We start from the raw sequence: 26333 nt of genomic DNA, 5'->3' as shown, positions 1-26333 counted from the left end.
AGAAGGTAAATGCAAGAAAAATTGCCCCCTTCTGTGGACACTAATTCAAAGAGGTGGAAGGGGAGAAGAACTCTTCAAAGTTACAGCCACAGTTTACCCGAATTGTTCCACTGGAGCAGGAGATAGAGCTTTCACCTGGTAGGCAGGGTTTTCAGCCCCCAGAACCCACATGTTGTGTGGGATCTCCTCATGATACAAGGCCATCCACCAGTTGGCAAGAGAGTGTCATGGAGGTGACTGAATTTCCTCCACACAAGACAGGACATGATCCACATACTAAAGGTTCCCTTTGTGTGCAGATCCAGATCTTTGGATTAACTCCATGTTTTCCAAGACATCTGTAGTCACATTATCAGAGAATGAATTTATAACACCATTGCTGGGCTCCAAATCCACTTACATATCTTCCTGTTTTAAACAGCTTTCATTTGTTTGTAATTATCAAAGCCAAATTCTGAAGTCCTTGATAAGTTTTTATATAGTCCCTATTCAACAAAACTCTCATTACAGCCACTGGGATTTTATGTGAAGAAAGATTGAGTAAACATTTGAGAAAGAACTTCTTGATTTTGCACAGGGAAAAGAACTGTCTGGAAGAATCTGTTGTACGCATTGTTGATGTTGCCATGTCACTCCCAGGATATTAGAAAATGAAATTGGGTGTGGTAATATATTTTATTGGATCAGTTTCTGTTTGTGAGAGAGACAAACTTTCAAGCTTACACAGAGCTCTTCTTCAGGAAGAGACTGACAGTTCAGAATAAATGAGGAAACAAAAATGGATGGTACAAATCTAGGTCTGTGGTATATGTAAGTGACTCAGAATCCAATTATGATAATAAGTTTTTATTTTCTTTTATACCATTCATACAGTCATGGTATCATGCTTGGATGCTATTATTTGGATGGATAAAACACACAGCTACAAATCTTCCCTGTAAAAGGGTTGAGTCTAGCACATTTTGTCAAATAAATCATGATGTATATGTTAGTTGTATAGTTATTTACAGCTCCATTCACTTATACCATATCATCTCATTTTCACAGATGCTTTATCCAAGTCCATCAAAGTAAATAAGGAAAGTAAATAAATAAGTGTTATTTACTCCTTCTCATAACACAAGAACTAGGGGTTACCAAATGAACTTAAAAGGCAGCAGGTTTAAAACGAACAAAAAGAAGTATTTCTTCACACAACACACAGTCAACCTGTGGAACTCTTTGCCAGAGGATGTAGTGAAGGCCAAGATTATAAAAGGGTTCAAAAAGTTACTATATAAGTTCATGGAAGATAGGTCCATCAATGGCTATTAGCCAGGATGGGCTGGGATGGTGTCCCTAGCCTCTGTTTGCCAGAAGCTGGGAATGGGTGACAGGGTATGGATCACTTGACAATTACCAGTTCTGTTCATTCCCTCTGGGGCACTTGGCATTGGCCACTGTTGGAAGACAGGATACTGTGTTAGATGGACCTTTGGTCTGACCCAGTATGGCTATTCTTATGTTCTTAAACTTTGTAAAAGGAAAAACCCTACAAATATACCTGTTTCATTTTTCTTTACATTCTCAACAGCAGAAATTGTATAATCATTGTATAATAGTTTGGGCTTTGATATTTTAAAAACATGTTAAAATAAAAGTAACTTACAGATACATCTTGGAATAGGTAACCAGCCATTCTTTGTGCATTCTGCTCTCCTGTTGCTATTGTCCGTTTCAAAGTGAAATCCTTTATTACAGTCTACTCTGATTACTTCCAATTCTCTGAACATTCTCTTTTTGGGGTAGTAGGATCCATTAGTCACCGTTGGAGGATCACATCTAATTTCTAAACAGAAACAGATGAACAAGTTTAACAGCTGGAAAAATGACTTTAGGCTGTAAGTACCCCCTTCAATTAAAATTATTTGTATCTCTCTCTTTTTCTTTTTTTTTTTTACACTAGCTTTACTATCACTGTCATATTTGATCATCATGTGCATAACAATGGCATGGTGAGATTCCTATGAATTTGATGAAGTTTATAACTCTTTACCCATCTTCAGAAATTAGAGTATTTGCTTGGGGTAGTTTATTTTATTTTGGGGGTGCAAAGGAATCAGTTGTTGTTATAAGTGTCATTCTGACTATTGTGGAAAAACGTTACCAAAAAATGAAGCCTTGCAATGCGATCTAAAGGTGATCACACTGGATTTGTCTAATCTCTTCCGGCAGTTCATTCCACACTACCTTCGTGTCATGTTTGGTTGGGTGGAATAAGAGAGTCCAAGGTGTTAACATGACACTGTCATGGTACAACACAAACATGGTTCAGTGGTTTGAGTATAGTGCCCTGGGCCTGCTTAGTCCCATGGCAAACACACCATTAAAATCATGTTAACCTTTTAAAGACATAGTAAAAGAAGGAAAAACAGTTAAAGCATTTGAAATTTAAAGTTGCAAGTAAGGCTTTTATTTTAACAATATTCCTTATTCCCTTTCCCTTTAGCTATAGGAGATTTTAGAAGGAAACCCCTCTGTTTTACCACCTTTTCGACAGTATTAACGATGATAATAACTGGCCTTTATGGGGAAAAAAGAAGTTAGTTGAGATCGGCTGGAGCTTACTGCTGTTGTTGTTAAAGTCTGATCCTGCTTCCTTTAAGACGAAACAAGACAAACACACACAAAAGAGGAAAGAAAGGAATAGCAAAAATAGACAACACAGCTTCTGGTCTCTGGTGCTGATTCTTACTTGCAACTTCATTGCTGGAGAAACACAAGCACAGCAAACCCCCTTATCAGGCACATAGAGACCTGGCAAACTTGAACCAGCATCAGGCTGTTTAGGACATTGCTTTCAGCTGCCTTTCCGACAGAGGCTCACAGTAGTGTTGCAAAATATACAGTCCCAGACAGGTAGACCAGACTTTTACTAAACAGAAGGCAAAGAGAGAGATAGAAAAGAGAATAAGGTTGAGGTGGAAGATGACACGAGGGAGGGAAAGACAGCAGGAATCAAAGTTGCACATCCGAGGTGATACTCAGGATTTAGCTGGAGATGGTGAAGGTGGCAATGTCTCCTGTGTCCATCTCTCTGTCCCAGTCTCATCAGGGCATCTTTCATGATCAAGATGAAGGCTCAATGGTGTCATAGTATCCCAGGAGATGGTTAGGGTTGCAGCCCTAATGGTGGAATCTCACTCCTTCCAGTTCACCCATCTCCCACTCAGCCTGCTAACTCTTTCTTTTTTTTTAAGGCCCCTATCAAAAGGTGTTTGTTCAGCTACCTGATGTTTTGCACTGTCTGGCCCATTTGCGTATTCATGAACACAATCTGTTTCTTTTCCCCATGTGTACCTTTAATCTTTAGAATCCAAGCACTGCCGAACATAGCACAGGCATGTGTCAGAAAGCTCATTCCAATTACATATCTTCCCTTAACTGAACTAATTACATTATTATCCCAAACCCTGCCCCCAGTGTCAACAATCCCCCCAATCCTATAATCTTCTCATTGATTAATTATTAGCAAATCCAGAGATCCCCACATCATCCTCTTAAATGATTCCACTGGCTAACCCAAACAAGGTGTTGACAAGCTGCAATGGAAAATGTGTCCAGCATTCATTGGCTGGAAGGATGTTATCTTACTGTAGAACATTAGAGTCTATAACAGTAGCCACTGAAGTCAGGAGATGTTGATGCCTGTAATGTGACAGGCTATTCATTTTTGAACCCAAGAGCAATCAGGAATCTCATGTGGTTTCAGTGGCTCTTTTTGTATTTTTCTTTCTGTACTGAGTAGCACTATTTCTTTCAGTAGCACTGTGTTGTTGGGGAGGGGACCCTTTTTGAACAGTTGTTCTTAGACTGGAGCTGGTTAAATCAGATGTACGTGTCCAATCTGTTCCCAGTAGGCTACATTGGTTGGCAGGTAGGCACTTCATTGTTTTACAATGGAGTAAGAATGCTCAACAGATTGAGGGCAAGATACCATGCTCTAAAAATAAACTAAGCTGAATAAGCGCCTTCAGTCTTTCACCGTAAGGCATTTTTTCAAGATCTCAGATAATTTGTCTGTCTCCTTTCTGCTTCCTTTCCATTTTTTCAACATCCTTTCTAAAATGTTGACACCAGAACTGGATGCAGTAATCTAAGTAGTGGTCTCACCAATGCCTTTTGCAGAGGTAAAAAACACCTCCCTACTTCTACTCACTACTCTCCTATTTATACATTACACAAGGATTACATTAGCCCTTTTTACAATAGCATCACAGTTCAGTTGTTTTTCCCTTATGACTCCTAAATCCTTTTCAGAGTCACTGCTTTCCAGTGATAATGATGTATTTGTATTATTGTAGTACCTTGGAGCATTAGTTGTGTACCAAGACCATAGCTATCTAGCTAGATAAAAGTAACAGAACACACAGTATAAAATGAGCAAAAGCTGACCTTTACAAAATGGTTTTGGATTCCATCCATATTCCGTACAATCTGCATCAGATCTTTCATCGAATGTATATCCTGGATTACAAGTAAACTGCAATCGTTCATTCTCCCTATAAACTCTCTTTGGAGTCATTATATTTCCATTATTAATTCTTGGTTGTTCGCAGGTTACCTCTAAGGACAAAAGAAACAAAATTAAAAAAAAACAGTTGTGATGTCTGACTAAGAAAACACCCATTAGAAAATAAATACAAAATTTCATTTTGACATGGTTGTTTTAAAATTATGTTAATCAGGAAATAGTAAATCTGGGTTTCAGCATAGAATTTAAGTCTCTGTGTAAAATATAAAAGCCCATCTAGACCCAGGGATAGATTTCATGATTCGTTCTTTGGAACTTCAAGACATACTTGCAATTTGGGGTAAATATACTGAAGACAAAGTCAGCTCAATGGCATAAAAGCAGCAGCACTCTAACAGCAGCTTTAAACAACCGACATATTTAATACCAACAGTGTGAATAAGCGATTAATGTGCTTGTCATCTGTCACACATCTCCTAAATAAACACTTCATAATCAGTTAACATATAAACAAATTCCTGATTCTGAAAACTCACTGGGTTCAATATTAAATGGAAATATTATGTTAAGAAATCTTTTCAGAAGCAAGTATGCCTGGTGCAAGTGCATTGGTAAATCAATCCCATACTATGATCTCTATTTACAAAACAAATTAAGACTCAAATAAGTAATATATCTAGCCATGCCAATTTGAATAAAGCAAGATCCATCCTGATTGTTTCAGTTTTAAATACTTTAAGAATACCAATAAAGTGGAAGCATACTTGGTGTCATAAATATAAAGGGAAGGCTAACCACCTTTAAATCCCTCCTGGCCAGAGGAAAAACCCTTTCACCTCTAAAGGGTTAAGAAGCTAAGATAACCTTGCTTGCACCTGACTAAAATGACTAATCAGGAGACAAGATACTTTCAAAGCTTGAGTGTGTGTGTGTGGGGGGGGGACAAAAGGTTAAATCTGTGTGATGCTTTTGCCGGGACCAGAGCAGGAATGCAGGTCAGAACTCCTGTGAAGGGTTAATAAGCAATCTAGTTAGATATGCGTTAGATTCTGTTTTGTTTAAATGGCTGATAAAATAAGTTGTGCTGAATGGGATGGATATTCCTGTTTTTGTGTCTTTTTGTAACTTAAGGTTTTGCCTAGAGGGATTCTCTATGTTTTGAATCTGATTACCCTGTAAGGTATTTACCATCCTGATTTTACAGAGGTGATTCTCTTACTTTTTCTGTAATTAAAATTCTTCTTTTAAGAACCTGATTTTTTTTCATTGTTCTTAAGATCTAAGGGTTTGGGTCTGGGTTCACCTATGCAAATTGGTGAGGATTTTTATCAAGCCTTCCCCAGGAAAGGGGGTGTAGTGCTTGGGGGGGATATTTTTTGGGGGGGAGGTGTTTCCAAGTGGGCACTTCCCCTGTTCTTTGTGTAACACTTCGGTGGTGGCAGCTTTTAACTTAAGCTGGTAAGAATAAGCTTTGGGGGTCTTTCGTGTAGGTCCCCACATCTGTACCCTAGAGTTCAGAGTGGGGAAGGAACCTTGACACTTGGTTTTGATATTAAATATCAAATGTCATATAGATTCAAACTCTGTTTGCAGGTTAGTCTGTTAATTTTTAAAAAATAGGTAACAATAATATGTGCATGTGACAAGTTAGCAGTTTAAAAAAACGTATTACATATGGAGTTATCCTGTATGTGTCACACTCAGCACAGGGGAAAGATTAATGCACTTAATTGGTAAAACCATATCATTACCAAAAAACACTCTGGCTGATTAATTTAACTTCAGAACCTGGCTGTTTGCTCCTAGTTCAGTTGGAGGTTGAATGGGTAAAATTAAAAGCAACTGATATAACCTACAATCAGGTGTGTTCACAGAGATAAGCTCTTCTCAATCCATGGACAGGACCTAGAAATATAATAGTGCTAACAGGAGACAGGAGTGCTCTGTGTTAAGCAGTATTTCAGGAGAAGTGAAAAACTAGTATTTTAGGTACTGAAGAATGCCACTCCCTCCATGTCTGTGGTGGGACATTGAGCCATCCAATTAAGAAATGAAGGAAGGGAACATCCCCTGATATCTCAGCACCCAAGGAGATGGAAAGATGTAAAGTGGAGTTTTCCAAGTCCATGCTACAAGGAAAAGAAATAGGCACATCCCTGCTACATTTCATCTAGAATGTGATGATGTTATTTCTAAGTTCCTAAAATGTGCTATACCTTACAAAACAATAAAGCAACAGTTTCTGTCCTGAAGAGCATACAATCTCAATTCAACACACCAGTGTAACAAGTCAGGTCGACTTGAGTGGAAATTAGGCTACAATTCTGTTTGATATACAGGAAGGAATATAATTAATCTCATTCCTTCCCACTAGTTTTGGCTCCAAAAAGCCAACAATGTAGTTGATCTATTGTCAACAGGATAGATAGTATTAGAACATGCAAAGAATTAATGAATATTCTCAGCTGTAGGTACTTTCTTGTTCCATTTATTCACTCATGTATAACGTCTTATGTATCATCAGTGTTAACTTTTCAGTGATGATTGGGGAATGACTAGAAGACTCTATTATAACTAAATTTTCTATTCCCTAGATTATTTTACTTCCTTTACACATATCATGTAATGGAGATGAATACATCAGTTAAGTATTGCAATTATTGTCACTGGAAATATTTTGCTAGTTCCATAACTCTCCTGTAGAACAATCAATTTCTAGGAATCTAAGTGCCATGATAAGAGCTTCAACAGTACCTTCCAAATCACTTTGGCTAAAGAGAAATTTCACTAAACTAAAAGATAATTTTCTTCTTACCTATGCATGTAGGTACATCAGCATTCCAATTTCCATCAGCTGAGCAATGTATTTCTTTAGATCCAGAAAGTTTATAGTCTTCATTACATTCAAACTGTACAACTTGGCCAAAGAAAAATTCTTGGTCTGCTTCATATACACCAGTTGTAAGGATTTTTCCATTTTCTGGTGCATTTACTGGTAAACACTTCCTCACTGTAAAAATAAAGCTATAATTTAAGGCCTACTCTGTAACTATATTATAAAACAAAATGGTCAGCATTAAAAATAAGCTAAATACTGTTGTATTAGCAGGAGTGTTATAAGCAAGACACAAGAAGTAATTCTTCCTCTCTACTCCACGTTGATTAGGGCTCCACTGGAGTATTGTGTCCAGTTCTGGGTGACACATTTCAGGAAAGATGTGGACAAATTGGAGACAATCCAGAGAAGAGCAACAAAAATGATTAAAGGTCTAGAAAACATGACCTAGGAGGGAAGATTGAAAAATTGGGTTTGTTTAGTCTGGAGAAGAGAAGACAGAGGGGACATGATAACAGTTTTCAAGTACATAAAAGGTTGTTATAAGAAGGAGGGAGGCACATTGTTCTCTTTAACCTCTGAGGATAGGACAAGAAGCAATGGACTTAAATTGCAGCAAGGGCAGTTTAGGTTGGACATTGGGAAAAACTTCCTAACTATCAGGGTAGTTAAGCATTGGAATAAATTGCCTAGGGAAGTTGTGGAATCTCCATCATTGGAGATTTTTAAGATCAGGCTGGACAAACACCTGTCAGGGATGGTCTAGATAATACTTAGTCCTGCCATGAGTTCATGGGACTGGACTAATGATCTCTTGAGTTCCCTTCCAGTCCTACGATTCTATGATAAACATTAAAATACAGAACAATTGAAAAAAATGCTATAAGTACACTACATAGTAAATCCAAAATTCAGCTTTATCACATACTCAGATACCACAGTGACCAGTGTGATATAAAGTCAGACTGACAGACACCAGAGAAAGTTGGTACTCATGGAAACTCCTCACTCGGCTGTGCATTCATCCTGGCTGCAGACAGAGTGCTCACCTAGAATTGCCTTGAGTGATAGATGGGGGCCCAACTAATATATCCAGTGTCAGTCACAGCCCAAGCTCTGCTAAAAGTCAAAGTTAGTTGCTCTTGCTTATGCCAAGACTGCATCTGGCTCACAGACTAATCAGTTGGAAAACTTTAGAGAACTGCAGACTGAACAAAACATATCCATCAGTTCACAGTTATTAGCTCAAAATCCTTCATAAAGGTATTGGACTAAATTCATCACTGGTATAAGTGAGCACAATTTATGTCAGCAGAAAGTTTGGCTCATGCCATATCTTTAATTTCCCATAACTGCACTAACCCAAGAAAAAGAATAAATATATGTGATCAAATATTCCTTATTACAAAGGAAGCTGTTATCTGGAGACAAATTCCACCCTTGGATGTTTGCATAGACATTAATGGGAGAGTATGTGTGTATCTGAGACCAGAGTTTTGCCTCCATCTCTTTCTTCTCACAACTTTCTCCAGTGTATCGGTCATTTGCCCCTTCTTTGATTTTCCATCCTATTTCAGGGTTCCTCAAACAAATTTATAAAGAAAACATCATCCAGGATTAAGTGCACACGTTCACAGGCAGTCATGTTTTTCCTTTAGTGAGAAACCCTTAAAATTTTGGGACTAAAGAAATATAAATAATAATAATTCTTACTGGACAAAGTCACATTCACATCATAACACAAATACTGTACTGGGGGTATGTGCATTCATTTTATGACAGAACACTTTCCCTATAAGTATTAAAGCTTTACAGAACAAAATTAAGAAGGAGATTATCGAAGAATAACATTAAAGGACAGATTGTGACATCCTTGATCACACTGAATGAGTACTACTACTGAAACCAATGGGACTACATGTGGAGTAAGATACCCCTGCAGCTGGACTGGGATCCTGCGGGTCCTGCAGGACACACTGCCATAATAGTGGGAACAAGTAAAATGTATTTGTTGTGGTTGGGATTGGGTGGGCAAACCCCCCCCCAAAAAACAGACTGTGGAAATTTGGAGGAAAACACTAAATCTCTTGTCAGTTTACCAAGAGTAGCCAATTTGGGAAATTGCTATTTATATTGTTTGAACTTCTCTTTCCTAAACATGTTTATCTCCCTCCCCTCTCTTGCAGGATTTGTGGGATCTAAGATTTTTTTTGGTTTGGAGCAAGATAAAAATGCCAGAAATAATGCAAGAGAGGGTGGGAGTGGGAGTGGGTATTGCAGGGCAGGACTGGAGCAGAATGTAAAATATAATCTCACACAGGGCTCTACAGAAAGGTACTAATCAATGTGAGCAAAGATATCACAATCAGGTCCTAAATAACTTTAGGCAGACAAATATTAAATAATAATCAGTTTGAAAAAAAGATTATGTTCTAGACTCCATTTACCTTCACAGTGGGGGAGTTCATTGCTCCATCCATCTGCCTGACACTCACGGAAATTTCTTTGGCTGAGCATCTGATATCTTACCAAAAAAATTGTAAACAAAATATAAAACTCTAAAACACAGCAGCATTATGTGTTAATAGGTTATATGATGTATTACAGTTAAAATAATATAAGTAGGTTCCCCTGTTCCAATACATAAACTAACCCAATACACTCGCCTGGAAAAGGAAACAATATCGTCTCTACTGGGCTCCATCCCCATTTTGTTAAACTTCCTATCGCTCATAGTAGCAAAATGGTAATTGGCAGAAGTAAAGCTTCATTAAAAGCTTCTTTATTACAGAGAGCTACTAATGCTAAACTCTGGCTCAGCTCTCTGTATACAAGCCATTGTACTTCACTGTGCTCTCACAACATTAGGGAGAATTGCAACTTCTAAGCCCAGGTAACTGGTACTCTCAAGCACAAAGGAGGCATAACCCTGGTGAAAATGGTAGATTAAGCCAAGTTTATGGATGCTTTGCATTGCCAGAGCAGTGCAAAACAGCCAGACTGTAATGGAGTATATCTTATTATATACAAGATTTTTTATTCAATTTACTAAAGCTCTTACTAGAGCAAGCACATGATGAATGTAGTTACTGCGTCTACCACAAAGTCGTTATGTGAAAGAATTTTTCTCTGCAATTACTATAGAACAGGAATGATTAAAGTTTGGCCTATAGGTCAGGGGCCTGATTTTCACAAGTGCTGACCTCTGAAAATCAGGCTTCATCAGTTCATTAGTTTCTGAGTCCTGGATCTCCATATTAAATATGAGATCAGCTGCAGTCAGTTTAAGCAAATTAGGTCTGGTCCTCAGGCGGACAAAGTTTGGCTGACTCTGCTACAGAAGTACATCTGAAGGTATAAGATTAAAGAGTTATGTTAAATAGTCTTACGGAAACCCAAGGTGCTTTTAATGTAATGAAGTTGGATGCACTTTCATCCTTAACCACTTCTAACTATAGAAATCTAAAAATATTAACAGAATGTAAATCTGTCACTCTTAAATCAAAAATCACAAAGCCATACTAGACACTTACTCCATTAACTTTTACACCCCACACTGACCTGCTCTAGTGCTACCAGCTTATTAAACAACAGAAAACATTACCCTTCATCACATTTGTACTCAACGCGAGTGCCAAATACAAACTCCGTTCCAGCAGTAAGTTCAAAGGAGCCAAACTGAATATCTCCAGGATGGCCACAAGGCTTGTCTGGAGGGGTGGGAAAAAAAAGGAAACGTGTTTATAAACCTTCCGCAGTGCTGTAAAAGGAGGTAATTTTACCTGTCAGATAGGAATTTATTTCCTATATGGGGTTGGATTTTCAAAAGCTTTCAGCATTATCTTAATTCTCTCCTACTAAAGTCAGTGGGAGTTTTACCATTGATTTCAGTGGTAACTGAACGCCGAGCACTTTTGAAAACTCAGCCATAATGCTGGCAAATTAAATACTGGGACTATCCAAATTTTTGCTTTCTGAGTAACAAACAGCAAAGAAACTGACTCTATAAAATATTTGTTAATACTTAAAGGCCTCTGGTCTAAAAGTGAATGCTTTGTCAGACCTACAATCAGATTCAGATACACATTGAAAAGTTCCAATTTGTTAATATATTTTTTAAAGGCACAAGGTTTATTGACCTGATATTTAAAACTTTTCCTTGCACACTTACAAAACGATTCATTCGAAGAGGTAAAGGCTCTTTAGAAATGATTCTATATGCATATATGTATATTAGGAGGAAAATAAAAGCATTATTAAGTCAATCAAATAAATTATATGTACAGCTTGTTACATAGGTTATACATGGAGACAGAACTGTAATTATGCATTGATCTTTTAACTGACGGATATGGTAAATTCCAGCATGCTAATGAAGTTTTTTAATACCTGGTCATAAATTCCCAGATTATAGCAGTGAAGAGCTTGAGTTAGATAAAAAACATTATTCATGAAAAGATACCTGGCTGAGAGATGGCACTCTGGTTCTGGAGAAGATAAATACACTCCTACAATGACAGGCTGGGACCTTGGGTGAATGGTTTCCCTTCAAACTGGAGCCCAAGGACTTCTTAAAATAGATGGGTGTGTGACCCAGGGACCTCTTGGTGCCATCTGGCAGAGGGCATCATTGAACATAAGGATTACAGGGATCCCCCTTGGCCTGGTATCTACCTACTAGTTTGCCCAAGAGCATCATGTTAGAGCTCTACTGAAAGCCTGTGTCACAATGGTCATCATGATCACTGCAAAATGTATGTATAGATAATATATATATTATTATTATTTATATATATATATAAACCCCTTACATATTATCTATATACACACACACACACACACACAAAAATATGTTCTTGAGGCCTGTGAGTTGGAGTCAGTCACCAGAAGTTGAAAAACAAGTTTATTTCAGGCAGAAGATATTTATCTAGCAGTCTGTCTGTAAGTAAATGGAGCATTGTATAATTCACAATCAACGTCCGTTTACAGTCTGAGCTAAATGATAAGGACGGGATTATGAAATCTTCAGAGGGGGGAAATTTACAGCAGGAAATAAACCAGTAGGAGGGAGTCTTTTTCTACAAGTGAAGATAATGGATTTTTGGACTACAACTGTAAGTACAGAGACTAACTCTGCATCCTTCATCTAGGATGTAAGATGACAGAAGGTTTGCTTCATGAAATAAGGATCACAGACAGACAAGTTTTTAAATATTGGGAGAAGAACTTTGGGTGACGTAAAAATCGCTAGACAGGAGAGTATCATGTTAGTTATGTCTGGGCTCTATTATGTATGTTATGATTCCGTTTTAGATGTAACCCTTTGTTTCCAATATTTCAGGTTGCTATCATTTGAAACTCTGTTCTTTGTTAAATAAACTTGAAAATGCTTTCTCTATAAACGAACTTAAGTGCTGTGTGTTAAGCAGAACTGTATTCTCTGGTATAACTGGTAAATTGTGATGTTCTGTTCCTTTGGGAATAGAGGATCTTGGAGTTTTGTGAGTGTCCAGGAGATTGGGGCAGGATTTTACAGGCAGATGCTTGAAGGACTTGGGGGTTGGTGTGTGCCTATCACTAACCTGAAGAGGAACAGTGCAGCCTGCAAAGGCTGAGAGAAGAGTGCTTGTTCTGCCTGTGGCTGGTGGTGTCAAGAAGCTGCGCCCTGATAGGCACAGTTAAGGGGAGGTGGTAGTGAGGTGCCTCACAACCCTACCCCGGGAAGTACCACAGTGGAGCAATTCAGCAGGATCTACATCCAGTTTGCTTACATACTGAGAGAGTCACACATGAGAAGGGTGAAAAATTAAGAAAAGGATTATGGATTGCTATTTTCAGTTTATTTCAGGTAAGGAAATAAAGTGCAGTATAAAATGAATAGACAAACTAAATAAAGCAATAGTTGGAGCAGCAGTGTGAAGCTCAGGAATTAGATGATGAAGGGAAAACCATTGAGGGATTGAGATTTTCACTCGTGGAACAAGATAAGTTATGCACAGGTATAGCCCTCAATGAAACAGCTATGAAGTTGGAGTTGGCTATCTAGGAGGTGGCAAAAGTAGAGAAGGAACCATCTGTGGGAAGCCAAAGAGAAATGGGCTGCAGTGGAAGCCACACACCAGAGAGTACTGGAGCTGGAAGACAAAAATTTTGAAGCCCAAGAAGCAGAGGTAAAAGAAAAGGAGGAGAGGCAAGACAAAGAGATGGCAGGCAACACGCCCTGAGCATACTGGACTTACAAAAGAAGATCCTTCAGCCTACGTATAACCCTCACCAGGGATCACACAGCTGGGACAAACTGTGCTCTAGTTACTGGGAGACTGATTGCACTAAAGAATATTTAACCACTTTTGAAAGGATCTGCAGTGTATATAACAACTCTGATGACTGGAGAATGACCATCTTACTCTCCAAACTCAATGGTAAAACTTTGAAGGTGTTTAATTATATGGATGTAAATGAGACTATGAAGTATGATATTTTAAAATTGTCTGCATCAAAAAGGTTTCAAATTACACCAGCAGCATACCACAAAGTTTATAAACCTTTGAAAGGTTGACAAGTTAAGTCAGAGGGAATAAGTTCATAAAATGGTGGATTATTTGAAAAAAAATGATAAAAAGTAAAGGGGCAGAAACTTATGACCAGTTAATAGATCTATTTGCTCAAGAACATTTCTTTGAAGTCTGCTCTAAGCAGGAGAGGGCTGCAGTGTGGGAGATGTCTGTGGAAGCAGCTGAAGAAGCAACTGACTTGTACATAGAAGAGAGATTCTTCACAGAGCGCATGTCCCAAAGAGAAGAGCAAAAAGCCCATGGTAAAAGAGTTTCTTTGGTTTGTTCCTGGAAAAAAGGAGGGGGAGGGAAGGGGATTAAGGTCACATCACCCTATATTTCATATTTAAGAGTAGGGCATTACTGGCTAAGTTTCTGAACCATTTACACTAGTTCTCTAGCTATTCTGCATAATTTTACACCTCTGATTTCTTTACTGTATATTATTGGAATACTGTATCCAGTTTTGGTGTTCACACTTCAAAAAAGTCATTAATAAATTGCAAAGAGCTCAGAAAAGAGCAACAAGAATGATTAGAAGTCTGGAAAATATGCCTGACTGAGAAATTAAGAGGCTCAATCTATTTAGTTTACCAAAGAGAAGATTAAATAGAGATTTGATTGTAGTCTACAAGTTTTTCCACTGGGAAGTGATTTCCACTAATAGACTGCTTTTTAAACAAAGAGAAGAATGCATAACAAAATCAAATGTTTGGAAGTTGAAGCTAAGTAAATTCAAACCAGAAATAGGAGGGAAAAAAAGAGTAATTAACCATTTGGATCAGTTTACCTAGGGACAGGATGGATTCTTCATCACTTGCAATCTTTAAATCAATGTTATATCTTAAACAGAACTTATGGTCTTGATGCAGAAATTACTGGGTTATGTTCTTTGGCTTGGGTTATGCAGGAGGTCATAGTAGATTATCATAATGATCCCTTCTGATCCTAGAATCTATGATTTTCTCTTAAAGATCTTCATGTCAAATAAACTTTGCTATATGTAGAGTATTTTGATTGGAAATGTAGACTATTTGGGAAAGAAGCATATTTGGATGACTCAGAGAAGATAACGGATTCCAGATTTAAAGGAAGACCAAGTGAAGAGAGAAGTAGTCATTTGAGCATATAGTCAAAAGGAAAGGAATTGTGGGACCTCTTTCTAAAAGTGCTGGTCATGTTCATTCTTGGAACAAGCACTATTTAATGACCTTCGGAAAGCTAGACTTAATTCAGACCACTTTGCTTCTTCAGTGTGCTTTCCAAACATAATCTCTTTTTAAATGATTATATGATATCTACAAAAAGAAAAGGAGTACTTGTGGCACCTTAGAGACTAACAAATTTATTAGAGCATAAGCTTTCGTGAGCTACAGCTCACTTCATCGGATGCATTTGGTGGAAAAAACAGAGGAGAGATTTATATACACACACACAGAGAACATGAAACAATGGGTTTATCATACACACTGTAAGGAGAGTGATCACTTAAGATAAGCCATCACCAACAGCAGGGGGGGAAAGGAGGAAAACCTTTCATGGTGACAAGCAGGTAGGCTAATTCCAGCAGTTAACAAGAATATCAGAGGGACAGTGGGGGGCAACAAAGCCCGTTGCCAACTCTGTCCACATATCTATTCAGGGGATACCATCATAGGGCCTAATCACATCAGCCACACTATCAGAGGCTCGTTCACCTGCGCATCTACCAATGTGATATATGCCATCATGTGCCAGCAATGCCCCTCTGCCATGTACATTGGCCAAACTGGACAGTCTCTACGTAAAAGAATGAATGGACACAAATCAGACGTCAAGAATTATAACATTCAAAAACCAGTTGGAGAACACTTCAATCTCTCTGGTCACTCGATCACAGACCTAAGAGTGGCTATACTTCAACAAAAAAGCTTCAAAAACAGACTCCAACGAGAGACTGCTGAATTGGAATTAATTTGCAAACTGGATACAATTAACTTAGGCTTGAATAGAGACTGGGAATGGATGAGTCATTACACAAAGTAAAACTATTTCCCCATGGTATTTCTCCCTCCCACCCCACCCCCCACTGTTCCTCTGATATTCTTGTTAACTGCTGGAATTAGCCTACCTGCTTGTCACCATGAAAGGTTTTCCTCCTTCCCCCCCCTGCTGTTGGTGATGGCTTATCTTAAGTGATCACTCTCCTTACAGTGTGTATGATAAACCCATTGTTTCATGTTCTCTGTGTGTGTGTATATAAATCTCTCCTCTGTTTTTTCCACCAAATGCATCCGATGAAGTGAGCTGTAGCTCACGAAAGCTTATGCTCTAATAAATTTGTTAGTCTCTAAGGTGCCACAAGTACTCCTTTTCTTTTTGCGAATACAGACTAACACGGCTGCTACTCTGAAACCTATGATATCTACAACATCAGTCTTGAAAGAACATATGGTAAAATTTATGGGAGGTTTACTTTTCAATTGAAAATTACAGTAGATGTTAACCTGACTTAATTATTCATAGAGCTGGTCAGGGATTTTCTGTCTGAATGACTTTGTGGTGGATAATGCAGTTTCTGCAAAATTGACATTTTCTTTGGGAAAAATCTTGATTTTGCTAAACATTTTTGATTTTCCATTGGGAAAATTTAAATGAAATATTTCATTTTGGGTCACTTCAACCTAAATTAGAATGTTTCAATTTCTTGAACTGACCCAAAATATTTAGTTTTGAATCAGGTCAATAAAACATTAAATTGCATTTCCCTATGAATTCATTATATAATGGGAAATGTAGTTTGAGCCCCCCTTCTCTCCTGCAGGCCATGTTCCCTGGAGCACTACATCTCCCATATTGCAATGTGGATTTCCCTCTGATTGATATGCACAATGCAATATGGAGGTCACATGATTCTCAGAACATAATAAGTGCTGTAGTCTGGTCAGGGAGCCTATATGGGAAGAATGGAGATTTCAAGGCTCCTGAACATCAACTCCCATGAGGCAATGCATCGCTTTGGTAAAATGTGTTTAAATAGAACTGATTGAAAATGTTTCATTTCAATCAAAACTGTTGAAATAAAATGTTTTGACCTTTCAGAATCATTTTTTTTTAATTTCCATTCTGTGAAACATTTCAAAATTTAAAAACTTTTCATCCTAATTTATGACAAAAACAAATGTAAGAATTTCCCATCGGATGGAAATTCTGAATTTGCTCAGTTCTAGTTATTTCTTACTATGAAGTAGCTACGTTTACCTTGATCAATTGTTAAAAAAAACCCCTGCTTTGCTAAATCCTCTATCTGTACCTTTGGTGTCTGTATTGTAAATCACTGTAGTAATAATAAAAATTCTTTTTAATGGAATTTTCTTCCTCATTAAATTTTAGGGGCCAAATCTTGGCATTACTACAGATAAAACTCCAGCTGAAGTGCCCAATGACCTGAATAAAAAGGGAAAATGACTGAAAATATTTCAGTTGAACATTTTCACATTTTGCGAAGATACTTACTTATACATTCCACATATGGGTAGAGATGTTTCCACACCCCATCTTTACACTCAAATGTAACACGACCAAGTTTTATGTACCCAGGTCGACAGTTATAAGTTGCTGAAGTACCATGTGGATAGGATGCCTTGTCCCATGTTCCTGCAAGTATTTCCTTAGTTCTTCTAGGAGGTGGAGTTTCACAATCTAGAAATTAAGTAAATGATAATTATTATTAAAATAGATGATAAATATCCAAAAATAATGTTAACGAAAGGAAGAATGAGATTTGAGAGCAAGCAAGTGCAGCTTCTTGATTGCAATCAGCACACAGTGTTGTTTAGAAAGATCATGGGCAACTGAAAGGGACCATATACAACTGCAAATGGGATACTAACCTGATTTTTAATAGAATGGGAAAAACTTGGTACATACCCCATAGCAAACCAAATTATCAATCAAATGTGAAACAAAAAATATCTAGATACTGGGGATAATTATCTTTCAATACATAAAAGGGACAGTAGATGCATAATATAGAGAGTGGGAACAGAGATAATTGCTTTGATTTCAACTTAAGAGACCCCCTACTACTGTCTTCTCTCCCTCAACTGCAGCTCCCATAGGCCAGCCCTCCTACCACCAGAGGAAAAAAGGATAAAGATACGCCCAACTCCCAAGACCTCTACTTCTGCAGCTCTAATCTCCATAGCTGCTACTACTTCCTATCATTGGCTGACATCAACTTCCTGCTTTCCACTGACCCAGTTCTGCCAAATCCCCTTCCTTAGGTTCTCCACACATCTTCAATCTGAGTCCCAACCTTCCCACTCCCTCCAATACTGAGGACTATTTGTGTTCACAGATAACTGGTGAATAATTAAATTCCAGAAATCCATATCACATCCTCTTCATCCTTCAATCATTTTGTTTTCTGTCCCAGATTTTTGTCTGTCATGACACTTTTCTTCAGGTCAATCAATACTCACATATTCCCTTCCCCACAGCTTCTTACAATGCCTCCTAACCTGTGTCCAGGAAAATAACTTCTCTACAGATTCTAATCCAGGCTATGAAAAATAAGGGGAAGTGGTTGCATTTATTCCAGTATGATATTCCTGAGCACGAGAATGAAATAAGAAGGGCTAGAAAACCCCAGAGGCTCCAGGCAGAGCTCCCAGTGTTGTTAGCTCTTGGAATTTCATTTCAAATCTCATATTCGGTATTGCCCTTAAAGCCTGATCTCCTGGAGTTATAGGATTATATGAGAATATTAGTTTTCATTTTTGTGAAGTTTCTAGCCCTCATGGTTATGGAGAAGACTGGAAAACATGAACCCTAAAGGCTCAAAACCCCAGAAGGCAAATAAAAACTACCCCAAATTTATTATTTTTAACATCTTATGATTTGCTGAGGCCCATCAGTATGGGCACATGTGCAAGTAGAAAAGAATTAGCAGATTGAGGACACAGAGCTCACTAGGCTCTGTAGAATATATAAAAGGAAGGAAACTAAACTGCTAGGGGCTACTAGTTCTAGCTGTGCAGCCACTGTCACAAAGGCAAAAGGGACCTTCTCTGTGAGTTCTGGACTTTGCTCTATTTAGACACTTTTTGTTTGTTTCTAACCTGCTTTTAGCCTTCTCTTCTGAGGGAAGAACAGACATGAAGACTCAGAGTAACATTTTCAAAAGTACTGGGGAGTGTAAATCCTATTTTACAGCACTGCAGACTGTAAATACTATTGATTTCAAAGAGATTTAGGATCTTAAGTGCCTATGTTACTTTTGAAAGTGGGACTTGGATGTTTTGAAAATTTTACCCTTTGAATTCAGAAGCTCCCGATCGCCAGGTTCATACGCAAACCACTAGATTATCTCTCTTGCTCAAGAGTTTTTATTTACTTTTTGACTCTCTTAAGTTACATGCTCTTTATCAGTACTGGCCACAAAACAATATAGAGACTGCTACATTTAAAGATTTTAAAAAACAAGCTTAAGAGGTCTGATATTCTCCTATCCCCCCAAAAAAATCCAAAGTAAAACAAAATCTTTCCAATACAATGATGCACAGAGGTTCTCTCTCTCTCGCTTTCTCTCTCTCTCTCTCTCACACACACACACACACACACACACACACCAGAAAAATCTACAGTGAGGAAAAAATTGCATAGAACACATGAAAATACTTGAAAATGTAAAAAGAAATTGTCCCCAATACAACCAATGACCTAACACAGGGATCAGCAACCTTTGGCACGTCTCCCACCAGGGTAAGCCACCTGGCGGTCCGGGCCAGTTTGTTTACCTGCCGCGTCTGCAGGTTCAGCTGATAGCGGCTCCTACTGGCCGCGGTTCGCCGCTCCAGGCCAATGGGGGCTGCGGGAAGTGGCAGACAGCACATCCCTTGCTCCGTGCCGCTTCCCACAGCCCCCATTGGCCTGGAGCGGTGAACCGCGGCCAGTGGGAGCCGCGATCGGCTGAACCTGCAGACACGGCAGGTAAACAAACCGGCCCGGCCCGCCAGGGGGCTTACCCTGGTGAGCTGTGTGCCAAAGGTTGCTGATCCCTGACCTAACATTTCCTGTTCTCAATGCATAGATGACTGGAATTAACCTCTTTGAAAGGCAGCAACTCTCATCTGTAATAATGTTGCTCTTCTGGCCTGAGCGATTATATTCAGGGACTTGAAGGGTTGTTTCTGTTCAGAGAAATTGATTACAGGAATCACGTATATTCTCAGGTACCATTCCAAAGAATGTATACAAAGTCCCAGTGCCCTGAACATAGCAAGAATGAACAGCAAACAGACAGTTTCCTTGCTCACAATTTCCAAGTCTGCTCCTTCGGTCTCTTTTGCACCCAAGGATACTCTGTCTCTTCTCCCTCTCAGGACCACACTCAGGACTGCTCTTTTTTGTTTGTTGGATTTCTCCTCCCCTAACATTCACAGAACTTGCCAAACAATCCCATAGTCCCAGTGTTTGAAAACAGTCACAGGCAAACTGGCTTAACACTGCTCAAGCTTCTCCATGCAGCCTAGTGTCCTGGGTGGTAGCCTATTATTGTGTCCAGATATCACTAGATAAAAGGCTGTTTAGGACACCCAAAGATCTGTGATTGTCTATAGATCAAAGGGCCTTTTGACAGCCATTAACATCTTCCAGCATAACAATAACAGCAGCACTTTTTTTTTTTTTTTTTAAGGAACACTCACACAATGGAGGATTCTCAGATAAAAAGACCAGAACACAGAGGCTAAAAACTCAACTATATCTAAAAAAAAGACTCTTTATGATGATTTGAATCACCAAAAAGAAACAAGAACTTCTGCAGAAAAAACAAAATGCAAGCAAAATGTTCAGTCATAAGGAATTTACTCCCAATAAGATTCATTCAGTTCAGGAAAGTTTGTGCAAGGTCCTTTCCACCGCTCAAGTGGTGAGGCCACATGCAGATTGGAGGCAGCAATAGCTATACACCTTGAATGCCATATAACGAGATCTCCATGCTGCCCCGCTGTTGGATGTTGTCCTGGTGCTGACTGGAAGGAAGCCACACAATGAACAATTAAGCAAGTGGGCAGGACAAGATGTGTTTGCTAGGCTGGGATGGGAAGAGGAAGCTGCACGATGGGTTCCTGCCCTGGCAACAGTTGGGAGCGGTAGATTTCAGTTCCCCGGTACCCCTGAACTTTGGCAGCATAAATCCTAATTACTGTCTTTATGTAGGAAATGAATTTCATTTTATTTATTTGCACCAAAAACTCCTTTACCTCTCAGTATTTATAATTCACTAATATGAATGCCTATAGCTGTGTAAGAAACACAATCTCAGAAATTTATGCAAAACGAGGAGAACCATTTATTAGAGAAGAAGTCTGTAAAACTAAGTCCGTACAACTGTGAAAAATTATTACTTTAACCCCACTAGAGGGTGCTCACATCAAAAACCAGATGCTGGGACTTTCACAGAGTAACTAGCAAGACACATTAAAACTCATTTGCCTTTTTAATGCTTTAACTTTTTGCTCCCCCACTTTTTTTAACAACATGTTGGGTTGATATCCTGATTAATCACTAGCAATTACTACATAGCAACAACTAAGTGAAATGTATTCCTCATCTTCACTTTCTCTCAAAAAGGTATCTTTTCTTTCTTCCAGGTCCAGAACTTCTGCATACTGTTCTGCTCACTTGAATGGATAAATGATAGTTCTATAACTAAATATCAACATTTTGGCTGCAGGAGTGTTTGTGCAGCAGTAACATTAAAATATAAAAAACATTGGGCCCTCAGTTTTTTTCATACATCTGTAATGCATCTATTTGACACATTTGTACACCAAGTATTCACCTTGAAGTTCAAATAGGCGGTGAGAAGGACAGAATGTGTACTTAAGTGTTTCCATTTTTTAGTGTATAAATTCCATGAAGTAGTGAATTTTTCCCTTAATGTCTATGAGAAACTCTTGTTTGCTGTGCATGCTTACATCAAAGGGAAAATAGACTTCAGCGTCTGCTTCATTTTTTTCTTTAATAAATGACACCTTTGACAATATTGTTTTTGTTGACAAATTAAAATAAATATCTTATGATCCCATTTCAACGGTTGCACATGATTCTAGATTTGGTTTTCTTTATATCATTTAATTCAGTGTGTGAATTTTATGTAAGATTCCAGTGCAATTTATTTTCCCCCAGCTTTAATGAAGTGGGACATTTTAAGATTTCCTAGAAAAAACTTGGGTTGAAAGGAGACCAGGAATTTCTCAGATTCTATAGAAATTGTATATTTCAGAAAGGATAACGGCACTTAGAGTTCTCAGAATGGGAAAGGCCTAGTTAAAAGCTCTATGTTCATGAAGATTATTTTTTTCATTAAGGATAGCACTAACTTTTCTAATCTTCCCCACCTATATCATCTGCTTTTGTAGTCTTTCATTAGCAACTTCAAGAACATTTAAGCACACTGGAGCTCAACAGAATACCAATGCGAGATTGATCATATCACACAGAGGACACTGTCATATTCAAATCCCACTTCAACCATGTTTATAAAGAAAAAGCTACATATAATGTTTTTATTACAGCAAATATAAAACCCAAATTGATCTTGTTCACAATTCCATTTGCTCTCTATGTACATGCTGTTGGTAGGCTTCTTGGTTGGCCCCATTAACCATAATGCCAGTTCGTCAGCACAATAACTATCTATTCAAGTAATTTTCTCTCTATAGCCGCCATAAGAGATACTGTAAAAAGCCTACATTGCACATAGCCTACATAGTAATAGCAACTATTTGGATCATTCTCACAATATTTGACATAGTTAGATTTTCTTAATTAACAGGCTATGACACATTAATTTTCTCAAACTTGACTAACATTTATATTCAAGATTTTCGTCTCAAATCTAACCTTCTTTCCAGGTTGTCATGAACTGCACCTTCCTGGGCACACACTTTGTTCAACACTGGTGTCTCTGGGTCACTGGTACAGCCCTGTTACACCTCAAAGCTTCCTCTCAGGACACTTGCCTGTGAATATTGGATGATTCTGGCTGCTTTTCCTAATTCTATTTTGAAGACTCTTCAGTTTTTTTTCAAAAGATCTTGATTGACTATGCTTCCAACTTCTGGGTTTGGTAAACCCCTAAATGCTCATTTAACCAGAGTAAATATAACAAACATAACACTAGTTTTCAGTAACCCTTCTACTTCTTACTCCCAGACCAGAGGGAAAACCTATAATGCACAGCACCTCTTCCCTCCCTGATCACAAACTATTTCTCCAACCTCTATGTGATCATGATCCCATCCTCCCGAGGAGCAAACTGACAACTCTCAAATTCAACCCTCCCTCCCAAATTTCAAATAAGCAGTTTGGGTACAGCTTCTATCCAGTAGTCCTAGCCTCTGTTGGTCTGTCTACACTGCAGTAAAAGACCCACAGGAGTTGCAGTTGTCCTGGGTTGACTGACTTGGGCTGTAGGACTAAAAAGTACAGTATAGAAATTCACACTCATGCTGGAGCCAGGGCTCTAACATCCCAACAGGGTGGAATGAGAGTGTGTCTCAGAGCCTGGGCTCCAGCCCAATCCCAAACATTTACAGTACTTTTTTTTTATTATTCTAGCCTGTGGCAACAATAAATTCAGAGGCTCATTCAGTTTTTTCAGTGATCATATTGCTAAAGAATCAGCTTACATTCTGTGAATTTCACTTCACCTAGATTTATTTTTGCACACTTTTTGGCCCCTGACTCTATTAATGACAACAGAACAGTATTTATATAATACTAGGCAGCTGATATTTTTCTTTTAAGATATGCATCACATTTTTAATAGAAGTCTCATACAGATAACTAACAAATAAAGAAAGTAAGGAAGCTTAATGTATGAGTAAAGATGCAATAGATTTCAGAATGAAATTCTAGAGGCTGATATTCCACTCACAAATTGGTGCTATTCCACTGATTTAGATTTAATTACTCCTGGTTTACACTAACAGAAGCTAGGGGGAATCTAAACTCAGTCTAATGTCTATACTTATTGACAGAAACCGTGGTCACTTTGAAGGGAATGGGAGTTTTGCCACTGACTTCACTGGGGATAGGCTTTCACCCATCACAATTATCTATTTATTACTCAAGCAAGAACTTTATTAACCATGATTTTAAAATATATTTAAAAGAAAATAGAAAATAAATTCTGGGACACATAAGCCATTAGCTGTTTTTTTAAAGGCATAGTCTGTGCTCTGCTAATTGTGTCAACCGGGTGGATGGGTGACACTTTTGTTTTAAATTCATTTTAGGAAAGGGCTCTGAGACAAATTGTTCTTTCATTTACATTGTTGTAGATCTGGAATCACTCCACAGTAGAAAACTGATTTACCCCTGATTTGCAACAGTGAAATTTAATGGTAACATCTGTCCTGCTGAATCAAATGTTGCCTCATTTACATACCCTTGCAATCCCACTTATCTGAGAAATGTTATATGGGTATAAAAGGGAGGCCAAACTTGACCCACTTTGTTTTTTCAAACTTGACGATATTTTTACATTACTTTGAAACAACTGAGACCTTAGTAAAAGGTTTGTAAATTAATATATTAGTTATATGTTTTAATAAATAATTATTTGGTTTAAATTATAACAGCAATAACAACATTGATATTGCTTACTGACTTTCCAGTTAAAACTCTATCCCACTGAAATATTCTGAAAGAGGAAAGGGTATCTGAAAAATATTAGGTCCCAATCCTGCAATCTTTACTCAGCTGCAAGGTCCCACATAAAATCACTGAGATTGCTTAGGTGACTAAAAGTTCAGGATTGTATGTAATTTGTAATTAAAAATTAAAAGTGATCATAGAAGTGAGACATCAATCAATGAGACCTTTCTCATGCAAATGCAGGTAGAGTTTCTCAATAGAAGGCATACTGGATATTAAACTATTATACACCCTAATCAGACAGTATAAACACATTCTTATATTACAGAGGAAACCATTTGAAAATTAAACAAAAAGGCAGTTTGTTAGCCTTAGGGCATAAGAAATTGACTCATGTTACAGTAAATGTCAAGAGGGCCTCTAAAGAAATACAGGGAGCACACAGCTGGAACTAAAAATATGAAGAAAGTTTTCATCCATAAACTTTGCCCCTTTAATGGACAAGAAGTTTATTTCTCTATCATCAAGCCATACAACCAGGATTTTTTAAAAACTTATTTTGAAAGCACCTATTCCAGTCAATACAGCAAATGGTATTCTTGCAGTTTAACTTGTTAATGACTTACAATAATTACAGTAAATACAACAAAATCCCTTAACCAAAAGAAAATTTTATAACTTTTTCAATATTATATATAATATTTACCTTATTCATCCTACAGGAGATTTTTATTTATTCACAATTATTAGATGTTAGCTTTCAACGATTTAATAACACAAATTCAATATATTAAGCTGACAAACATATTGGACTTATTGGCTCTAGTTTCTAAGCACAGTAATCATTGAAAAAGCTGAACTTCAGTTTAATAGCTTTGAACATTACAGCAAACGGTAGCCAAATACACTGTTGACATAACACTTACTATAAGATACTGCATACTGAGTTTTGCAAGACAGTTTTAATTAGTTTTGACTCCAAGACTCTGCCCAAAAAAAAGATTAATCAAAGTTTTATCAGTATTTATAAAATACTTTGGAGACCACTTGTCCCAGACTGACCCCAATGTATCAGTTAGGATCATGTCTTTCTTTTTAAGAAATTTACCTTTTTCTGCAGTACATGTCCACAGTAGAAGCAAAACAGTATAGCCCAGCAATATCATCTCAGTGCCTCAGAAGAAGACCATTACATTTACAATGATAGGTGGTACTTTCTGTTGCTCTGGGCTACGTACACTCTGTCTTCTCACACTAACTGCCCCTGGAGCTGACCTTGCAAAGATTTTATTCTCTGGCTTAAGCAATCACTTCCCCTAATCTTCTTGCAACACACAATAGTCTCTTTCTTTCTACACACATATATTATGCAATCTTTGCAGAAAAAAAAGACCCTTGTTAATGTTGGTTGGCTCTCTTTCGGTGTTCTGTTTGCTTTTACCACACACTTCATATCAGAGTCACGACAATCCCTCCTGATTAACACAAAATCAAATAAAAATAAATACAAATTGCTTCATTGAATCTAAAGTTTATTTTGGAAGGATATTTTCTGTGTGTTTTATAGGCTTAATTAATTAAATGTTAAATTGTATATGTTGTAATAACAACTAAGGGCCCGATCCTGACCCACTGAAGTCAGGGACAAAACTCATTAACTACAACAGAAATAGGATCAGGTACCTAATCTTTCTTCACACTCTGAACCCTTCCCTAGCAGACCAACAGTCATATTGCAGTCCCTCGCAGTCACACTGAGGTTCTTCTAAACCACTAAGAA

The 26333-nt window shown here is 37.9% G+C and overlaps 1 protein-coding gene across 2 annotated transcripts in view; it reads right to left on the bottom strand.

Annotated features, from left to right (window-relative positions):
- CFH (complement factor H) overlaps nucleotides 1-25892 on the bottom strand; it is an 84895-nt gene extending 59003 nt beyond the window's left edge. Inside the window, exons 1-7 of one of the 2 annotated variants that reach the window (XM_038414630.2) lie at nucleotides 25662-25892; nucleotides 17399-17584; nucleotides 10954-11059; nucleotides 9797-9873; nucleotides 7329-7523; nucleotides 4435-4605; nucleotides 1649-1828 (exon numbers count right to left, since the gene is read on the bottom strand). In XM_038414630.2, the coding sequence (XP_038270558.1) occupies nucleotides 1649-1828; nucleotides 4435-4605; nucleotides 7329-7523; nucleotides 9797-9873; nucleotides 10954-11059; nucleotides 17399-17584; nucleotides 25662-25719 (973 nt within the window). In that variant the 5' untranslated portion in view covers nucleotides 25720-25892. The remainder of the gene's footprint in view (nucleotides 1-1648; nucleotides 1829-4434; nucleotides 4606-7328; nucleotides 7524-9796; nucleotides 9874-10953; nucleotides 11060-17398; nucleotides 17585-25661) is intronic. The other variant, XM_043490842.1, reaches the window with a different exon arrangement.
- Between the last annotated feature and the right edge of the window lie 441 nt (nucleotides 25893-26333).

This window comes from Dermochelys coriacea, chromosome 8, assembly GCF_009764565.3.
Source record: "Dermochelys coriacea isolate rDerCor1 chromosome 8, rDerCor1.pri.v4, whole genome shotgun sequence".
Taxonomy (NCBI): Eukaryota; Metazoa; Chordata; order Testudines; family Dermochelyidae; genus Dermochelys; species Dermochelys coriacea.
The sequence above is the reverse complement of the archived record's forward strand: the minus strand, read 5'-3'. Positions and strand labels throughout refer to the sequence as shown.